The sequence below is a fragment of the Dipodomys spectabilis genome, unplaced genomic scaffold, assembly GCF_019054845.1.
Source record: "Dipodomys spectabilis isolate Male_0828 unplaced genomic scaffold, ASM1905484v1 ptg000024l, whole genome shotgun sequence".
Classification (NCBI taxonomy): domain Eukaryota; kingdom Metazoa; phylum Chordata; class Mammalia; order Rodentia; family Heteromyidae; genus Dipodomys; species Dipodomys spectabilis.
Window position 1 is genome coordinate 7,715,383 of NW_024870701.1, and position 19,403 is coordinate 7,734,785.

A 19,403-nucleotide genomic window follows, 5' to 3' on the forward strand; every position below is an offset into this window, starting at 1 on the left:
TGAGTGCCAAAAGACACTGTCTTAATCTCTGAGGAAATAGACCCGTAAACAATTAAAACATGTTTTAAAGGTGATAGGATCACAAAAATACAGCAAAGAAAACAAATCACGTTTCAGATCTTAGGTAGTTTAATGCTAGAAGGCACTTATCACAGAATTACACACCATGCTAGTTTCACAACATCAGTCGCAATGCTAATTGATGGGAGCCTCAGACAGTGACACTGTCCTTAATGAATGACATCTTCCAAATCAGTTACTTTCTCTTAAAAGAAGAAGCCCAAGAAAGAGTAGCTCAGGCTCTTTCCAGGACCGCCCAAAGGGGGATCCCGGGACAGGGGCGTCTCGCAGCGCAGTGAATCCCCGCCCTCTTCAGCCCCCAGAGTACGTGATAGGATTTTGGCACTTTGCCACTCCCAGGCCCGGATTCTAGGGAAGATTCTAACGTTCTCCTGGGCCGTCTTCCGTGACGTCACGAGCGCGATTCCTCCCAGTGGCCAATCCAAAGGCTAGATTCTGGGGAAAGCCCCGGGCGGCGGCGAAAGCCAGAGCGCGTGCGCGCCAGGTCTCCGCGTGGCTATATAAACATGGCTGGCCGGGGCTCGTAGCGGGGGCCGGACGCCACGGGCTGGGGCGTTTCTGAGGTGCTGCGGGGTTTGTCGTTTTGAAGTTTCTGGCGGTGGGGAAAGGAGGCGTTCGCAGTGAGGTTCCGGAGGTGGGGAGTGAAGTGACGGCCTTCGGCGAGCTGCGCGTCCGGGTCCGCCGCAGTCGGGACCGCAGGCAGAGGCGCACGTGTGAGCGCCGCTGAGGGAGCGCCGGGCGGGCGCGCGGGCGCCGGGCGGGAGTCCGCGGGGTCCCGGGGCGGCTGCGGCGGGCGCCAGTGATGCTGCGGGGCCAGCCAGGCGCCGGAGTCGACTGCCGCGAGTCCCGGCCGTCCTCTGCTCCGCTCCCCGCAGGGCAGCGCCGCCGCCGCCGCTGATACCCCGGCGGGGATGCCCGCGGGTCTCACCGAACCCCCGGGCGCCGCGCCTCCCGCGGCCGTCAGCGCCTCGGGCGCCGTGACCGTGGCCCCGGCGGCCTTGGGCGCCGTGGCCAAGGCTCCCCTGAGTGTCCGCGCGGAGCCCTTGGCGTCCCAGCCCGCGCGCGCTTCCGTGGGGACCTTGGTGACCAAAGTGGCTCCTGTCAGCGCCCTCCCGAAACTCAGCCTCGGTGGCCCCGCGCTGTCGGCTCCGCAGCTGGTCACCGTGAAAGCCCCCAGCACCACGACCATCCAGTTGCCCGCCAACGTGCAGCTCCCTCCAGGTACGTGGCGCACCCCTCCACACACCCCATCTCCCCTCCACACACCCCATCTCCCCTCCCCCCTGCTCCATCCGCGGTCACCCGGAGCTGCAGCCCGCGGTGACACCGGCAGGCTCGCGGTCCCGGATGGCCGAGCCTTGCAGGGAGCATGGGGAAATAGAAGTTTGAGCCAAAGGAAACCTTTTTTTGTTTGTTTGTTAACCATCATCCCGGCTTTGCAGGGAATGTACAGGAAGCAGTGATTCATTGGGGCTTAGGTTCAACTAACACCACCCTCCTTGTGCCCTCATCCCAGCGTTTGGTGTTGTAGGAAGGAATTCTTGTCACCTCAGGGCCAGCAGGAGCTGAAGCAGCCTCTTCCATTGAGCCCTCGAGGTCCCTCCACCCACCAGCCCCGGGGAGACGAATGGGATAGCTACACAAAGTTCGTCTTCCGGGAAAACCAGACCCGAGTCTATTTTCCATCCTCCATTGGGATGCTAAAGAGAAAAGAAATGTCTTTGTAAAAGGTCTTGGGAGTCAAGAGTGAAAACAAAACAAAAATCATGAAGAATACGTTTCTAGTTTCCCAGGGCCGGAAAAGAAATGCTGCTTCCCAGAGCCATCTCCCGATGTGCAGTGGTTTTAACTTTTAGATGGAAGAATCCCTATCCTAGGGCCCAAGTGTGGGAGTTGACAAATACATCAGAGCCCAGCAGTTATATTTGAAGAAATGTCTGAATGAATGCTCTTTTAATGAATCTTGCTTTGACTGCTTTATCCTAGGGCATATTACTCTGTTGGGCTGTTTTCCATGGTTTTCATAAAGGTTTTGTTTTGTGTTAGTGTCCATATATTACATGTGTTGAATGAGGTTTGTTCTCTCATTTGTCTCGGCTGTATTGAAAGTCTCGTGGAATTTGTCTTCTCTTAATTTGCCTAGCAGAAACTAGAGCTTCCAACGTGCTGGTAGCTCAAAAAACAAAAAAAATCCAAGTCAAGAATGCTTTAATGATGATAATTTGATAGCAAAGAAATACAATCATTTATTCTAAAGATTACTTTGTTATCTTCTTGCAAAACAACAGCCATGTTTTTCCAGCTAATGCTATATTTAGTTGTTAATATCATGTACATTTAATCAAACTTTGTTTCAGTTTTATGTGATACATATGGCATCTACACTTGTTAAAACTATACTGAAAATACCAGTTCAAAATTATCATCCTGCCTACACTCTTACATAGTTATAAATGTATTTGAATGAAATTTCAACTTAATTTGCTAAAATACACATTTGGTCTAGTCACTGAAATTCATTTAGAAACAGTCAAAACTTGTTAAGATAGAAAAATGATCAAGAATGACAACTTGATGCTGGGCACTGTGGCTCACACCTGTAATCCTAGCTACTCAGGAGGCTGAGATCTGAGGATCACGGTTCAAAGCCAGCCTGGGCAGGAAAGTCCATGAGACTCTTATCTCCCAATAAACCACTAGAAAACCAGAAGTGGCGCTGTGGCTCAAGTGGTATAGCGCTAGCCTTGAGCTGAAGAGCTGAGGGACAGTGCCCAAGCCTAGAGTTCAGGCCCCACGACTGACCAAAAAAAAAAAAAAAGATGACAACTTGATGACAAATTGGAACAAATCACTTATGAGGGCTTTCTATGCTAGGCACTTTTAATAAAGTATATTATTTTATTCATTGGCCATATAGGGTAGGTAGCATTATAAGGGAAGAGGTCTCTAAGACGAAATAATTTGGCCAAGCCAGGTAGCTCTTAGGAGCTGGAGTGGATTTGAACCCAGATCTTTCTAACACTATTTTTTGGTCAGTTGTGGGGCTTGAATTCTGGGCCTGGGTGCTGTCCCTCAGCTCTTCAGCTCAAGGCTAGCACTCTACCACTTAAGCCACAGCAACACTTCCAGTTTTCTGGTGGTTTACTGGAGATCAGAGTCTCCCTGAATTTTGTGCTTTGAACTGTGATCCTCAGATCTCAGCCTCCTGAGTAGCTAGGATTATAGGCATGAGCCACTGGGGCCCAGCCTTCTAACACTATTCTTTCTACAGCATTATGCTTTCTCTGTGAGTATATAGTATGTTTTATTGAGTATTAGTGCTGAAAGGTGATTTGTTTTATTGTTTTTTGTGCTGTTACTGGGGCTTGAACTCAAGGTCTTTGCTTATTCTGTGTAAAGCAGAATGTTAAAAAGAATCACCAGAGGATTACCCTTAGCAATTTCATGGTATCTTTATTGCACCTCTAATTCTTCAGTTTTTTAGCTGCACAGTAGTTCATTTGTATTAATGTTCCATTGTTTTTTGACCTCTTTCCTATTGGTACTGGTCATGCTACTTTCTGCTATTGTAAATAATGCTGTAATAAATTCCTTTGTTTTGTGCAGGCTTGTAAACATTTTTATAGGATTATCTACTAGTGCAATTGTTGGTTCAAATGATAATATTTCAATAAATACTGGTATACTTCCCCCAAAATATTGTTTAAATATATAATCCTTGCCAGGTGCTGGTGGCTCATGCCTGTAATCCTGACTACTCAGGAGGCTGAGATCTGAGGATCACAGTTCGAAGCCAGCCTGGGCAGAAGTCTCTATGAGACTCTTGTCTCCAGTGAACCACTCAAAACTTGGAAGTGGCACTATGGCTCAAGTGGTAGAGCACTAGCCTTGAGCACAAAGGGGCTCAGGGACAGTGTCCAATCCCTAAGTTGAAGACCCACACCAATATATATAAAATCCACAATGTTAATATTTAATTTAACAAACCTATTTATGGAATTTAAGAAGTCATTTTCAAGCTTATTGTAATGGCAAATGACTCAACAGTTGAGTGGTCAGGGAAGGATGTAGGCTTTGAATATAGAGAAAAAGGAAGCTTGATGATACTACTTTTATACAGATTCTTTTCATTATTGGGTAATTATATCTGAAATGACTCTTGTTATCTCCAAGTGAATTAGGTATATGATACATAGTAGCTTGGAAAGTTTAGTACAGAATAAAGACTAGATGGTGTGCTGTACAACTTTGTAGGTAAGAAGGAACTTGGGGCCTTAGTCTTTACTGAAAAGGTGGAGTGTAACAATAAATGGCTGAATTGGCCTTGGAGTCTATTGACCTAATGTAAATCCCAGCTACATGATTTTGTGATGTTTGGCAAGTTTATTAACTTTATTCTTCATGAGAGCATTCTTATTTCTGTATGGCTTATAACTTCTTCCTGTAAGTATCATTAAGGATTAAGTAAAATAAATACATGTAAAGTTTGCATGCCACAGAATTTTGGAATACCATTCATGTGGAACATAGTGGAATCTGGAATCTGTCAGGAGTATCCTAACTGAACATCTTTTTTTTGGGGGGGGGGGGGGGTCTGGTTGTGGGACCTGAACTCTGGGCCTGGGTGCTGTCCCTCAGCTCTTCAGCTCAAGGCTAGCACTCTACCACTTGAGCCACAGCGCCACTTCCAGCTTTTTTCTTTTTGCTTATGTGGTGCTGAGGAATCGAAGCCAGTGCCTCATGCATGCAAAGCAAGCGCTCTACCACTGAGCCACCTTCCTAGCCCCCTAACTGAACATCTTTATAGTACTTGGCTCAAGGCACTCTGTAATTGCTATTCATCTGAAATATGTTAGCGCACACTAAATTCTCAATAATCTAAAAGGATAGTTGTGATTTTCCCCCCTTCTGGGATGGGGCTTGAGCTGTTTCTTGAGCTCTTGCTAAGCTATTTTGCTCTAGGCTGCCTACCACTTGAACCACATCTCCTCTTCTGGGTTTTATTTTATTTTATTTTACAAATATTTCTTTATTGAGTTTAAGTGACTACTTATGTTTCACAATATTGTGGCATAGTTATACTTAGCTAAAGTCAGTTCTGGGTTTTAGTTGATTAATTTGACATAAGATGTTCACGGACTTTTCTGTTCAGGTTGGCTGAACTGAGATTTTTTAGATCGCAGCTTCTGGAATAACTAGGATTACAAGGAAAAGTTGCCACCAGCATCAGTGGAAAGGGTAGATCTTTAACATTAAGGAGATTGTTGTGCGCTGTTATGGCTTGACTGTCTTTGAACCACAATCCTCTGATCTCTATCTCCAAGTAGGTAGGATTACAGGCTTCAACCACTGCTCCAGGCTGAGTATTGGTAATACTTACTTTACAGAATGAGTTGGCATATTCTCTTCTATGTTTATTTTTTGGGAAGAGTTTGTGAAGGAGTAGTATAAATTTTTCTTTAAATGTTAATTAGACTTGACCAGTGAAGGCATCTTTATATCTTTATTTGTAAGGGTCTGTTGTCTCCTTCCCGAATGAGTTTCAGAATTTATGTATTTCTAGTAGCAGTAGTTTATGCATTTCTAAATTATTTAATTTAGTGTTACAATTGTTTAGTCGTCTTCTGTGTGGTTAGCAGTACAATCTCTTTTTCTTGTTAGTGTTGGGATTGAACTCAGGGCCTTTTATTATTTTCTTTAAACATTGAGTAGTTGTACAAAGGAGTTTCAATTCAGTTTCATATGGACTTCTTTATTTGTTCCTGTGAAATATAGCTACCACTTGAAGTTACTTTCTTAGCATAGTGTAGGTTTCTGTCTACCACTTACTTTGTGCTCTTGCAATGCTTGATAAGAAATGTACTCATTATCTTGCCCATGTAATTGTAACCCCTCTGTACAGTATGTTCACAAAAAATAAAAATAAATAAAAAAAAACAAAAAAACCCCACAGTTATGGGGCTGGGAAGGTGGCTCAGTGGTAGAGCGCTTGCCTTGCATGCATGAGGCCCTGGGTTCGATTCCCCAGCACCATATAAGCAAAAAGAAAAGAAGCCGGAAGTGGTGCTGTGGCTCAAGTGGTAGAGTGCTAGCCTTGAGCTGAAAAGCTGAGGGACAGCGCCCATGCCCAGAGTTCAGGCCCCACAACCGGACCTCCCCCAAAAAAACAAAAAACAAAACAAAACACAGTTATATACATATAAAATTGTTTTTCTTAAATCAGTTAAGATAAGAAAGTAGTAAAGTGTACTTTATGTTGTCAAATCACAAAATTACCTTCCAGTGCTATTTGTTCTTTCAGAGTACTCTCTGGGGTCACTTGTTTTCAGTCTGACAGAGTTTATTTGGTATTTCTTATATGTTGTATCTGCCTGCAGTGAATTCTCTCAGTTTTTGTTTATCTGAGAGTTTATTTTGCCTTTAGTTTGTCTTTTTAAAAATTGTTACTTATCTTTGTTTTTCCAGTTGAAACTCCATTGTGAGTCCGTCTTGTGAACTCATTTCTGTTACTGTGCTCATTAATTATAGAATTTTCTTTTTTTCTGTGTAATGAAAACTGAACCCACAGCCTCATGCATACTTAGCAAGGACCCTAATACTGAGCTATACTCCCAACCCTTCATTTATTTATTTATTTTTATTTTTTGGATCAGGTTGTTGGGCCTGAACTCTGGGTGCTGTCCCTCAGCTCGTCAGCTCAAGGCTAGTGCTCTACCTCTTGAGCCACAGCGCCACTTCCAGCTTTTTTCTTTTTTCTTATGTGGTGCTGAGGAATCGAACCCAGGGCCTCAGGCATGCAAGGCCAAGCGCTCTACCACTGAGCCACCTTCCCAGCCCCACCCCCTTCATTTATTTTTAAAGACATATCTACAGTTTAAAATTCCCCCCCCCCCCCTTTTCCCTACCTCCTCCTCCTCACAAAGGGTCTTTGTCCAGGCTGGTCTCTCTTAACCTCCTTTTCTTAAATGGTTCTCCTGGCTCAGCCTCCTAAGTAGCTGAGACTAGAGGCATGTACCACAATACGCAGCTTCTAGTGAGCTTCTTTATTTGTGATATCATGGTGTTTTCCTTTGTTTCTTCAAAGTTTCCTTTCAGTCCTTTGATAATACTAATCAGTGTTCAGTGATTGTTCTTGACTCTGTCAGTTAAATCTATGTCTGTTTCCCCTCAAAAGGGGTTCTGTTGCCTGTTTCCCTCTGCCTTTTAGGCAATATTATTAGCAACTTTAGATACTGGTTCCCACTCCCATGGAAGTAGGTGTATTTTTGTTTACGAGAATTTTTTTTTTTTTGGTGGGTCGTGGGGCTTGAACTCTGGGCCTGGGCGCTGTCCCTGTGCTCTTCAGCTCAAAGCAAGTGCTCTACTGCTTGAGCCACAGCATCACTTCCTATTTTTGTTTACTGAATAGACTACTTTATATATAATGATCTGTTTTCCTCCCCATAAGAAGTTTCTATGTTGCTTCTCAGAGGACACCCCTGAGCATGAGCAATGGCATCTTTAGCAGGGCTCTTTGTTTCCTTATTCCTGACTCAGATATTAGGATTCACTCATTGCCCGCTGATTGCCTATTGTTTTCAGCAATGCCCTTATGGCTTAAGTTGTTCCATAGTCTAATCCTTTGGAAATTTAGCTTTCTTTACAGTAATAGTTTTTGAGGCAAATGTTTGAGGTTTGTTCTGACCCCATAAGGGTCCTGCTTAGTTGTCTTTTTAGTTCTCTAGTAAACTAATAGACTTATGGTTTAGCTTGTCTCTGGATAGCTTGTCTCTTGATAGCTCAATTGTAAGTCAGGCTCAGAAACAAAGGGCACATGTTTGCACATGTGTTAGATTGGGCCATATATGTGAAATACAACCTGACTAAAGTATGGTATATCCAAGAGTGGATTCCAGTGGTGTAATAATGAATTGACAGTTTAACAAAACGAATAGTAAGAAGTAGAAATAGGTTTTGTCTGAGGGGGGTTAGACTTAAGAGTTGGGCAAACAAATGGATAAAAGGATAGTGGGTGAACATAGTCATAATATTCAAATGTGAAAATCAAGTAACTTGAGGGGATGGGTAGGATTTGAGTAGATTGGGGGTAAAATGAAGGAAAGGGTGACAGTGATCAAGATGTGTTGTACTCATAAATTGACAAGTTGAATTGAAACACTTTTGTACAATTGTTGAAGATAATAAAAATAGCTCAATTGTATTTGAGAATGTTCTTAACTTTGAGCTTTGTCATAATCAAATATATTATGAAGAAGTTCAAACGTAAGGATGTTTCCTTTATTGAGGGTATTTATCATTTCCTTTAGTGCCTATATTTGGAGCAGCATCAGAACTGTGGCATGCTTTTACAAAAAAAATAAATTAATAAAATCTTTTTAGTTGTAGGGTATTAGATGGGCCTAGGTGGTGGTACTCTAATCTTCCCTACTTGCCTCTTAACATGGAACTCTGAAAAAGAGTTGAAGTGTGGTACCCAAGTATGCTTATTGTACCATCTTTGAAGTACAGCTTTTATTAATTAATTAATTAAAAATGAATGAGAGTTAGTGAAAAAAGTGAGCTTCAGAAATTTAGGATGTATTTTTCTTCTTCACTGGGAGAGTGGGACTTGGGTTTAGGGAGGGTGAGAAATGTTAGAGTTTGTTCTTTCCAGGGAAGACACCTTGGCCTTTGACTGGGAACTACTTGTGAGAGAGCCTTGTGTTTTTGGCTACACTACTTGGGGTGGAGTTTCATGCTTAATTGAAAAGGGGAGGACAATAGTTTAAATGTCATAGATTCTTGCTGAACTTGCTGAGTTTGGATAGATCTTCTTAAATAATTGTGTAGTCATACTCTCTTTATGAAAATTTCCAAAGGCTTCAATGGTCTCTACAGTTACAGTATCTTTACTAGTTATACTTGTTTTTACAAGTCGTATTTACTAGTTATACTTGTTTCTTAGGGAATAGGAGCTCATTATACTGCCATTCTATAACAAGAATTCCAGCTACAAGTATTATCTTGACAAAAACAAGAAATTGCTTAGGTTATAAATACTGGGATATAGAGGATATAAAAAGAAATCAGTTTGGTATAGTCATGTAGAGTTGATATCGTAGTTATACCAGTCACACTATCACCAAATGTGTATCACCTGCTGATGCACATCTTTCTTACCATTTAGTATTGCTATTAAGCTTATTAATTTTGGACTGGTTAGCTATATAGAAAGTAATACTGTGGTCTTAATATTGTGGTCTTAATATAGCTTTCCCTGTTATTTGCATCCATGCTTATGCTGCATTTTGGATATTTGCCCTTTGAAAGGAAATTTTTATTCTGTTTGTGTCTTATATTTTATTTGATGATATCTTTTTCCAATATATTCTTAATGTAGTTGAACATAAGATTCTCATTTTATTTTATTTTGAGACATTTTATACATAGCCTAGGCTGACAACAAACTCAAAGTTCTCCTGCTTTAGCCTTTTAAGTGCTGGGATTAGAGATGCTACCTCTATATAAGCTGGTTTTTTAATACTTTAAAATAGATTTATGAAAACATTTTTTATCATTTAAAATCATTTTATAGTATCATTTTATGATTAATGGAAATGGAATTCATTATGTACTAAGTACTCATTTTCTGTTGCTAGTATTGTATGAGAAAAGAAAGTGTGGTGGTTATGTTTTATTTATAAACTTGGAAGTCACATTTGTTTTTTTCTTTAACTACAGGTACAGTTTTGATCAAAAGTAACAATGGTCAGTTGATGTTGGTATCACCTCAGCAAGCTGTAACAAGAGCTGAAACCACAAACAACATAACTTCAAGGCCAACAGCACCAGTAAATACTCAAACAGTCAAAATCTGTACAATGCCGGTAAAGTACTTTAGTCTTAGTTTTCCAGCTGTTGTGTCAATGTATATATGTAAGTTATTTAAAAAATTCAAGATTGATTGTGCTCAACTTTGTAAATTAAGTGCCTTTCTTTGAAATTGGCATTGATAAAGGCTAAAATAATGAAAGTTGAATATCCATGCTCAACCACTGCATGGTCTTCAAAGTAAATGTTCAAAAGGACATTTTGCTTCATTTTCAATTTGTGGTAAATAGTTCACTGTTCCTTTTTGTCTATTACATGTTATATATAATGTATAAATTATAAAAATTATCTTTTAAGAAATGCAGAAACCTGGTTGTAATATTTTATTTGCCATGTGACTTTTTACTTGACTACAAGCCCAAGGCTCTGAGTTCAATTCTTAGAATGGCCAAAAGCAAAACAAAATACTCTATAATTTTATATAACATACACAGCAATCTTTCTTAGTAACAGATGCTTATCTTATGTGACAGGGTTAAGTAGTATATTTAAACAGAAAATGCTAAATGTAGTTTAACATGTTCCTGACTCAGGAAGATGTAGGAATGTTAATCTTTGCTGGTTTTTTTTTTATGCTTTCTTTTTGTTCTAGGTACTTAATTGGATATTTTCTGTTGTCTAGTTGTACAGGTTAAGAATATGCCTTTTTTTTTTTTTTAAAAGGAATACCTTGAGCAAATGAAAAAAAAAGAATGTGGCTTTTTTCTTTGTATATGTGTATGTGCAGATACTAGGACTTGAGCTCAGGGCCTGAGAGCTGTCCCTTAGATTTTTTCCTAAGTCTAGTGCTCTAGCATTTGAGTCATAGCTCCAGTTCTAGCATTTTGGTGGTTAATTGGAAATTATAGCCGTGTGGACTTCTTTGCCTGGGCTGGTTCTGAATGTGATTCTTTTTTCTCAGCCTCCTGTGTAACTATGATTACAGGCATAAGCTACCAGTATCTGGCTAGATTAAGGATAATTTTGTTTATAACTAAATGTTAAATGTAAGAATCTCTGGGTCTTTTTGTCTTTTTTTTTACAAACCAAAGTCAAGATTAAGTCATACTCTCTAATTATTTAGTTGGAAATTTTTTGGATAAACAAAATAGGTTTCAGTGAATTAATTCCTATGAAATGGGAAGTGAGTATCAACTAACCAACTGACTAGTTAAGCTTTTAGTATAGAATATGTATTAAAAGCTTTGACTAATAGCAACAAATTTTCTCTTCATTCCTCCCAAGAATTCTAGTTCACAATTAATCAAGAATGTGGCAGTGGCACCTATCAAAAAAGTGGCACAGATAGGAGCTACTGTGACAACTACTGTTCTGAACTCTTCCTCAGTACAAGTAAGTTATGGCTTCTATGTGGCTATGTATATACCAGTTGTTCTCTCATCTTTATTTTTTTAGCTATTTCCTACCAGATATATAAGTTGCTCATTATGTGACGTTGAAGAGAACAGTTGAGTGAACCGGTGGTGATACTTACCAAGTTGTGAACTGTTACTGGAACAAGACTTGGATTTGATGTTTTTGCTTCAATAGGTGTAGGAAGCAATTTGTAGCTCATCATGCTCTGGGGTGTTCTTAGTGTAGTCTAGAACAATAGAACTTACCAAAAGAATGAAGTTAATAATATTCTTTGTTCACTATGAGGCATACAGCATCTCAGTTGGAAATGAGCAAGAATTTGGAAATGAGAATAAGATAGGCCCCCTTGTTTGACCTGGAAATTTGCAAGTTTTTATTATCAATATAGTATCAATTAGTATTACCATTAAGTATCAATATTGGTTTAAAATGGCTTGAAACATGGCCTAGTCTATTAAATATAACATAAGAACTAGTTTGAAATCTTTGTGTTCACTGTTACATTTAATAATGAAGATTTAGGTAGACCCACTGTAGATTTGAATGTAAATGTGCAAATGATTTCATTTAGAATTGGTATTTCTAATTAAATATGAACAAATCTAAAGTAATTTTAGACAGGTGCAGAAAATTAACCTCCTTGAAACATAGTTTGATCTACTAAGTATTACAACTGATTTTTAGATTCATTACATATAACATCCCTTTTCTTTCCTCTTCATTACACATGCTTAATCAGTGCACTGCATTGTGTTGGTAAGACCATTGACAGGTCTAGAATATTGAGTTTAAGAGTTACGATTGGATTTAAGAGGGTCCATCTAATTCAGCAGTGGGAACACTATTATTCTATATCTCTCCATTGTTCTTTACAAAGTGAATTTGGCATTGAAGGCACATACCTCTGGTAAAGTATGGATAGTAGTTATATTAGAAAGCATTATAAAGGCTAGATTTATATTAGAATGTTAGAGCTTTCTACTACTTATAATGCCCGAAAGAAATAAATTTAAAAAGAAGAAAGATTTATTTTGGCTAAGGTTTTGTAGGTTTCATACCATGACATATTGTTTGGCACAGTACATTATAGGGAAGTATGTGATGGAGGGCAATTTGCTGCATACCAGAAAGCCATTGAGGATAAAGGAAGTGCTTTAATCCTAGTATGTTCTTCAAAGGCATGCTCCCAGTGATGGCAAGTCTTCTACCAGTCTCCACCTCTTTAAGGTTCCACCTCCCAATGATGTTATGGGCTGGGGACCAATTAGCACAAGGACTTTTTTTTTTTTTTTTTTGGTCGTGGGACTTGAACTCTGGGCCTGGGTGCTGTCCCTCAGCTCTTCAGCTCAAGGCTAGCGCTCTACCACTTGAGCCACAGCACCACTTCTGGCCTTTTCTGCTTATGATGTGGATGATGTGGTGCTGAGGAATTGAACCCAGGGCCTCATGCAAGGCAAGCACTCTACCACTGAGTCACCTTCCTAGCCTGCACAAGGACATTTTTTTTTTTGGTCTGGTTGTGGGGCCTGAACTCTGGTCCTGGGCGCTGTCCCTCAGCTCTTCAGCTCAAGGCTAGCACTCTACCACTTGAGCCACAGCACCACTTCCGGCTTTTTTCTTTTTGCTTATGTGGTGCTGAGGAATCGAACCCAGGGCCTCAGGCATGCAAGGCAAGCGCTCTACCACTGAGCCACCTTCCCAGCCATAAGGACATTTTTTGTGCTGCTACTTGAACTTGAACTCAAGATCTTATGCTTTTTCACTCAAGACCAGTTCACTAGTGCTTGTGCCATACCTCCTTTCCCTAGCACATGGACTTTTGAAGCATGTGGACACATTAAGACCCAAATTACGGTATGGAGAAACGATAAATATATTATCATGTAAAATAATGTCATAAATACTTAATCATGCTCATGAAAAATAGGACACTTTCCATAATTGCATTTGATTGGGCTTTACTTTGTGTCATAAGATCAGGGGATGGTATGCCCCTGAGGTGCTCCTGCCATCAGGCATTGAAGGCCTTCAACAATCATAGCTCAGTTCTAGTTTACATTGACATAAATACAATGTTATATAGATTTTATGTTTGATTATATCTTCGGAGGCTGAGATCTGAGGATCATGTTTTGAGGCCAACCTGGGAAGGAAAGTCTGTGAGACTCTTTATCTCCCATTAATGACAGAAAAAGCTGGGAGTGGCACTGTGACTTAAGTAGTAGAGTGCTAGCCTTGAGCAAAAGTCACCCAAGAACAGTGCCCAGGCCCAGAGTTCAAGCCCCAGGACTGGCAAAAAAAAAAGCCTCTGGAGTAAAATCTTACTGTATACAAACCTCAAAGTTTGCTAGAAAATATCTTAAGAGGCACCAAAAAACTGCACAGTAGTTATCTCTGGAGAACATGTCTAAGGATAGTAGTAGAAATGGAACTTCATTTTCTTTTTTTATTTTATTGTAAGGGTGATATACAAAGGGGTATAGTTACATAAGGTAATGAGGACATTTCTTGTTGAACATTGTTACTCCCTCCCTCATTTTCTCCTACATTCCCACCCTAATCCCTGCCCCCACCCCTCTCCAAGTTGTAAAGTTCATTTCTAACAGTGTCTTGTGATTATTGTGACTTGGTTTTCAATGTTGTCTTTGAGGCTTTCTCTGTGTTTAATAAAAATGTGCTAATTCCTTCTTATTTTTACTCTTAACATTTTGTTTAATATATATGTATATATTCTAAAGTGAAATTTTGGTGACTTACTTTGTTACAGAAAGAAATTGTTTTGATAACTGCCTGACCTTTCTATGTTCATGTAGAATGACAGCATTTAAATTAAAATGAAAATGCTAATGTTTAGTTTTCTATGTGAATTGTGACTAGTATTCTTTTCTCTTTTATAACCTCAAACTTTTCTTAAGTCTTGTAACTTTAATATTTTATTTTTGGGATAAGAGTTTGGTAATTTGCAGTACTAATCTTTTTGTTCTGCAGGTGGTGCTAGAATCACATCTCATTTTGATAATAGGTGAATAAACTAGATGAAATTCTTTTCAGTGTGAATATAACATAACTCCTTTTTGTAATATTCTTTATGCTTACTCTAAGAGTCTACAGAAAATCAGTCTATCTGAATATAAGTTAATCGGTTGATCACTTTGCTTTCTATTTAAAGTAGGACATAGCAGTGTAGTCCATTCTTTAGAGACTGCTAATAATACTCTTGAAGACTTGCATATGTGACACGATTTTTCTAACACAACCCTAGGATAGTAAGTCCCACTGCTGTCCTTGGTTTTTGCAAGCAATATTAAGAGGATTAGGAAAATTAAGTAAATTGTTTATAATCAATATTGCAGAAGTTGTCAGTGAAAAGTAGGTAAGTGTGAATGATTTCCTAGAGTTGAGGGTTCTGTATTATATCGCTATAGACTATCATAGCAAAGAGGTAAGATGCCCACTAATGTACCATAGGAATACATATTTAAATATGTACTAACTTTATTTTAGTCTGTCGCTGTGCCTACCAATGTTGTCACAGTTAATCCTGCAAATCTGGTAAATGCTATAACCACCCTGAAGCCATCAAGTTTGGGAGTATCATCTACCCCTTCAAATGAGCCCAGTCTCAAAGCAGAGAACTCAACAACTACTCAGATTACTCTTTCTCCAGTAAGCATTTAACTTTTACCTTATATAAATATAGTCCCTTGCTAGTGTTCTTGAATCTTTCCTGCTATTTTACATTTGTGATTATATTTCTATGTTTAGGCAATGCTAGAAAATGTGAAGAAATGTAAAAACTTCCTTGCAATGTTAATAAAACTAGCATGTAGTGGATCTCACTCTCCAGATATGGGGCAGAATGTGAAGAAGCTAGTGGAAGAACTTTTGGTAAGTTACTACTATAAAAGTTACTAATATAAAAGCTTTGTGAGAATCCATATTGCTCATTGGTCACTTGGAAGATACTGCCTTATTGAATTATTCAGATTTTCCAAATGCTTTCACATATTCTCCTTGAAAAAAAAATCACATTCACAAATTTCACTCTGTATTATACAGAAAATTCTGTAAGTCTGTGAAACTATCAGATTCAGAGAAGTAGTTCTAAAATTTTCCAAAATTGCTATTACTTGTTTTCCCTACAAACATTTGAGAAAGTATATACCACATCTCTGAGTCTGAATGACCACAGTTGCTTTGTTATTCTTTCCAATAAAAATTAAAAGCAGCAGCTAATTTACGTAGCAACTCAGTCAAAAAGCATTTTTCCTTGAACATCTGTTTTTTGGTTTGAAATGGAAATGCTTTATGTGTGGTACCCATTTTGTTACATATAGTATTAGATGTGTACCAAAGGTACACATTAGTGATATTAGCACTATTTTCTTTTTTTAAAAATTTTTATTATGAAAATACCATACAGAGGAGTTACAATTACATGGGCAAGATAATGAGTACATTTCTTTTTTTTTTTTGTCGGTCGTGGGGCTTGAACTCTGGGCCTAGGCGCTGTCCCTCAGCTCTTCAGCTCAAGGCGAGCGCTCTACCACTTGAGCTACAGCGCCACTTCCATGAGTACATTTCTTATCAAGCATTGTTGCTTCCTCCTTTGTTTTCCCTTCCTATCCCTTCCCATATCCTGCCCCTCCCATTTCTCTCCCTTCTCCCCCCAATATTCCCCGCCCCCCAGTCAAAGTTGTAAAGTTCATTGTTCAACATAACGACTTGTACATCTCATTGTTGCAATGGGTCCACCTGTATCCCTATTTAAACAATTTGTTTTTTCCCTTCCCCTGCGCAAATTATACCAACATCAAATACAGTGAAAGCAGGGGTTATATCGTGGGGGAGGGGAATTAGCACTATTTCCTTTTTAACTATAAGTGCGTAGCAGTGTGAAGCACAGTAATGACTGTTTCTCTTTGCTTTTATCTTCTTACTAGTTGTTTTATTTGCTGTTGCTTTTATATCATTACTACACACCTCAGCACAGTAAAAAAGTCTTTCCTTCACCTTCCAAACCTCTTAGTGTGAAAATAATTTAGACACCACAGACTCCTTAAATGCCTATAGTATAAAATAGTAAAGCATCTTCAGTTCTTTGAAACTGATATTATGATACTATTCTAAAAATATAACTTAAAGTCAGTCATTAAATAAATTTTAAGAAAAGTTTTCAAAGCAAACAACTTCTAATTCTCTACCCTAAGAAATTTATGACTCTTGCTGGGCGCCGGTGGCTCACGCCTATAATCCTAGCTACTCAGGAGGCTGAGATCTGAGAATCATGGTTCAAAGCCAGCCCAGGCAGGAAAGTCTGTGAGACTCTTATCTCCAATAAATCACTAGAAAACTAGACATGGCATTGTAGCTCAAGCGGTAGAGCACTCGCCTTGAGCTGAAGAGCTGAAGGACAACGCCCAGGCCCAGAGTTCAAGCCCTACAACTGCCAAAAAAAAAGAAAAAGAAAAAGAAAAGTAATTTGTGATTCTTGTGGGTATATTGGTATTTGTTTTAAACTGACTGTAAAAATGGGCACTGGTGGCTTATGCCTATAATCCTAGCTACTCAGGTGGTTGAGATCTGAGGATCATGTTCTTATCTCCAATTAATCACAGAAAAAGCTGGAAGTGGCACTGTGGCTTAAGTGGTAGAGTGCTAGCCTTGAGGAAAAGTAACCCAAAGACAGTGCCCAGGCCTAGAGTTCAAGTCCCAATACTGGCAAAAAAAAAAAAAAAGAATGTAGCATTATTTAGCTAGCCAGCTCAGCTTTTCTCTCAATTTGCTTACTGAGATACTTTTCTTTTTTTAACCTTTTTTTTAATTGTAAAAATATTATACAGAGGGGTTACAGTTACATACATGAGCAAGGTAATGAGTACATTTCCTATCAAGCATTGTTACCTCCTCCTTTCCCCCTACCATCCCTTCCCTCCCACCTCCACAACTACCCCCCCCAAATTGTTTTTTTTTTTTAAATCATCTCTCATTTTAGTATTTCTTTTTTTTTTCTTTTTTTTCATTATTGTGAAAATACTGTACAGAGGGGTTACAATTACATGGGCAAGATAATGAGTACATTTCTTATCAAGCATTGTAGCCTCCTCCTTTGTTTCCCCTTCCCATCCCTTCCTATACTCTCCCCTACTCCCACCCAATCCTCCCCCCCCCACCAAAGTTGTAAAGTTCATTTTCGACATAACGACTAGTACATCTCATTGTTGCAATGGGTCCACCTGTATCCCTATTTAAATGATTTGTTTTTTCCCTTCCCCTCCTCAAATTATACTGACATCAAATACAGTGAAAGCAGGGGTTATACTGTAGGGGAAGGGACATACAAAGCAACAAAGAAATCATCTTAGAGACAATCTTAGAGAAATCATCTTAGAGACAATCGCATAAAAGAAAAAAATATTTGAATACATATCTTAGGGTTCATTTCCAAAACATCAACTTATCTGACCTTTTCTGCTTGACTCAGACATATACTAGTTATTGCAAATAAGGGAGACCATGGGACCTATGTTTCTTTGGGCCTGGCTTACTTCACTTAATATAATTTTTTCCAACTCTTTCCATTTCCTAACAAATGTCCCCCCTAAATTGTTAAGTTCGTTTTTTCAACATAGTGTCTTGTGCATCTCATTTTTACAATGGGTCAACACAATGGGTCAACCTGTATCCCTATTTAAGCATTTTGTTTTTTCCCTTCTCCTCCCCAAATTAGAGAAGTGTATATACAAGATGCAGGGCACATAGATCAAATACAGTGAAAATGGGTTATACCATGGGGGAGAAACATACAAAGAATAAAAAAAAAAATCACATGATACTCTATAAATACGTTAGAAACAATAGCAAGAATGAAAAAAAACCACTTATGTCCCTATCTTGGGGTTCATTTCGTTTAACATTATCGTATCTAGTCATATGTACATAGCTTTTGACCTTTTCTGCTTGTTCCAGACATAACTATTGCAAGTTAGGGGAACCATGGGACCTATGTTTCTTTTGGCCTGGCTTACTTCACTTAATAAAATTTTTTTCATTTCTTTCCATTTCCTAACAAATGGGGCGATGTCATTCTTTCAGATGGAGGCATAGAATTCCAGTGTGTGTGTGTGTGTGTGTGTGTGTGTGTGTGTGTGTGTGTGTGTGTGTGTGTGTGTGTGTGTGTGTGTGTGTGTGTGTGTGTGTGTAGCGTGTTTATACACACACCACATTTTCTTGATCCATTCATCTACTGAGGGTCATCTGGGTTGGTTCCATGTCTTAGTTATGGTAAATAATGCTGCAGTAAACATAGTTGTGCTGGTAGCTTTAGTATGGCCTTGTTTGTGATAATTTGGGTAAATGCCCAAAAGTGGGATTGCTGGGTTATAGGGGAGCTCTATGTGGAGTCTTTTGAGGAACCTCCATACTGCTTTCTAAAGGGATTGAACAAGTTTACACTCTTACCAATAATGCAGTAGGGTTCCTTTCTGGCCACATCCACTCCATCATCTGTTAGTGTTAGAGTTCTTGGTTATAGTCCATCTAACTGGGGTGAGGTGGTATCTCAATGTTGTTTTGATTTGCATTTCTTTTTTTTTAAATTTACTTTTTATTGTGAAAATACTGTACAGAGGGGTTACAATTACATGGGCAAGATAATGAGTACATTTCTTATCAAGCATTGTAGCCTCTTCCTTTGTTTCCCCATCCCATCTCATCCTCCCCCTACCTCCCCACCCAACCCTCCTCTTCCCCCCTACCAAAGTTGTAAAGTTCGTTTTCGACATAACAACTTGTACATCTCATTGTTGCAATGGGTCTACTTGTATCCCTATATAAATGATTTGTTTTTGCCCTTCCCCTCCACAAATTATACCGACATCAAATACAGTGAAAGCAGGGGTTATACCGTGGGGGAGGGACATACAAAGCAACAAAGAAATAATCTTTTTTTTTTTTTAGTCCGGTCATGGGGCCTGAACTCTGGGCCTGGGCGCTCAGCTCTTCAGCTCAAGGCTAGCGCTCTACCACTTGAGCCATAGTGCCACTTCCGGCTTTTGTATTTTTGCTAATGTGGTGCTGGGGAATCGAACCCAGGG

At 39.4% G+C, this 19,403-nt stretch overlaps 1 protein-coding gene across 1 annotated transcript in view; it reads left to right on the forward strand.

Annotated features, from left to right (window-relative positions):
* The first annotated feature begins 992 nt into the window (after positions 1–992).
* The window catches only part of Taf4b (TATA-box binding protein associated factor 4b), a 100,712-nt gene continuing 82,301 nt past the window's right edge, over positions 993–19,403 (forward strand). Inside the window, exons 1-5 of the mRNA XM_042675319.1 lie at positions 993–1,302; positions 9,802–9,947; positions 11,176–11,283; positions 14,812–14,973; positions 15,073–15,195. Of these exons, the coding sequence (XP_042531253.1) occupies positions 993–1,302; positions 9,802–9,947; positions 11,176–11,283; positions 14,812–14,973; positions 15,073–15,195 (849 nt within the window). The remainder of the gene's footprint in view (positions 1,303–9,801; positions 9,948–11,175; positions 11,284–14,811; positions 14,974–15,072; positions 15,196–19,403) is intronic.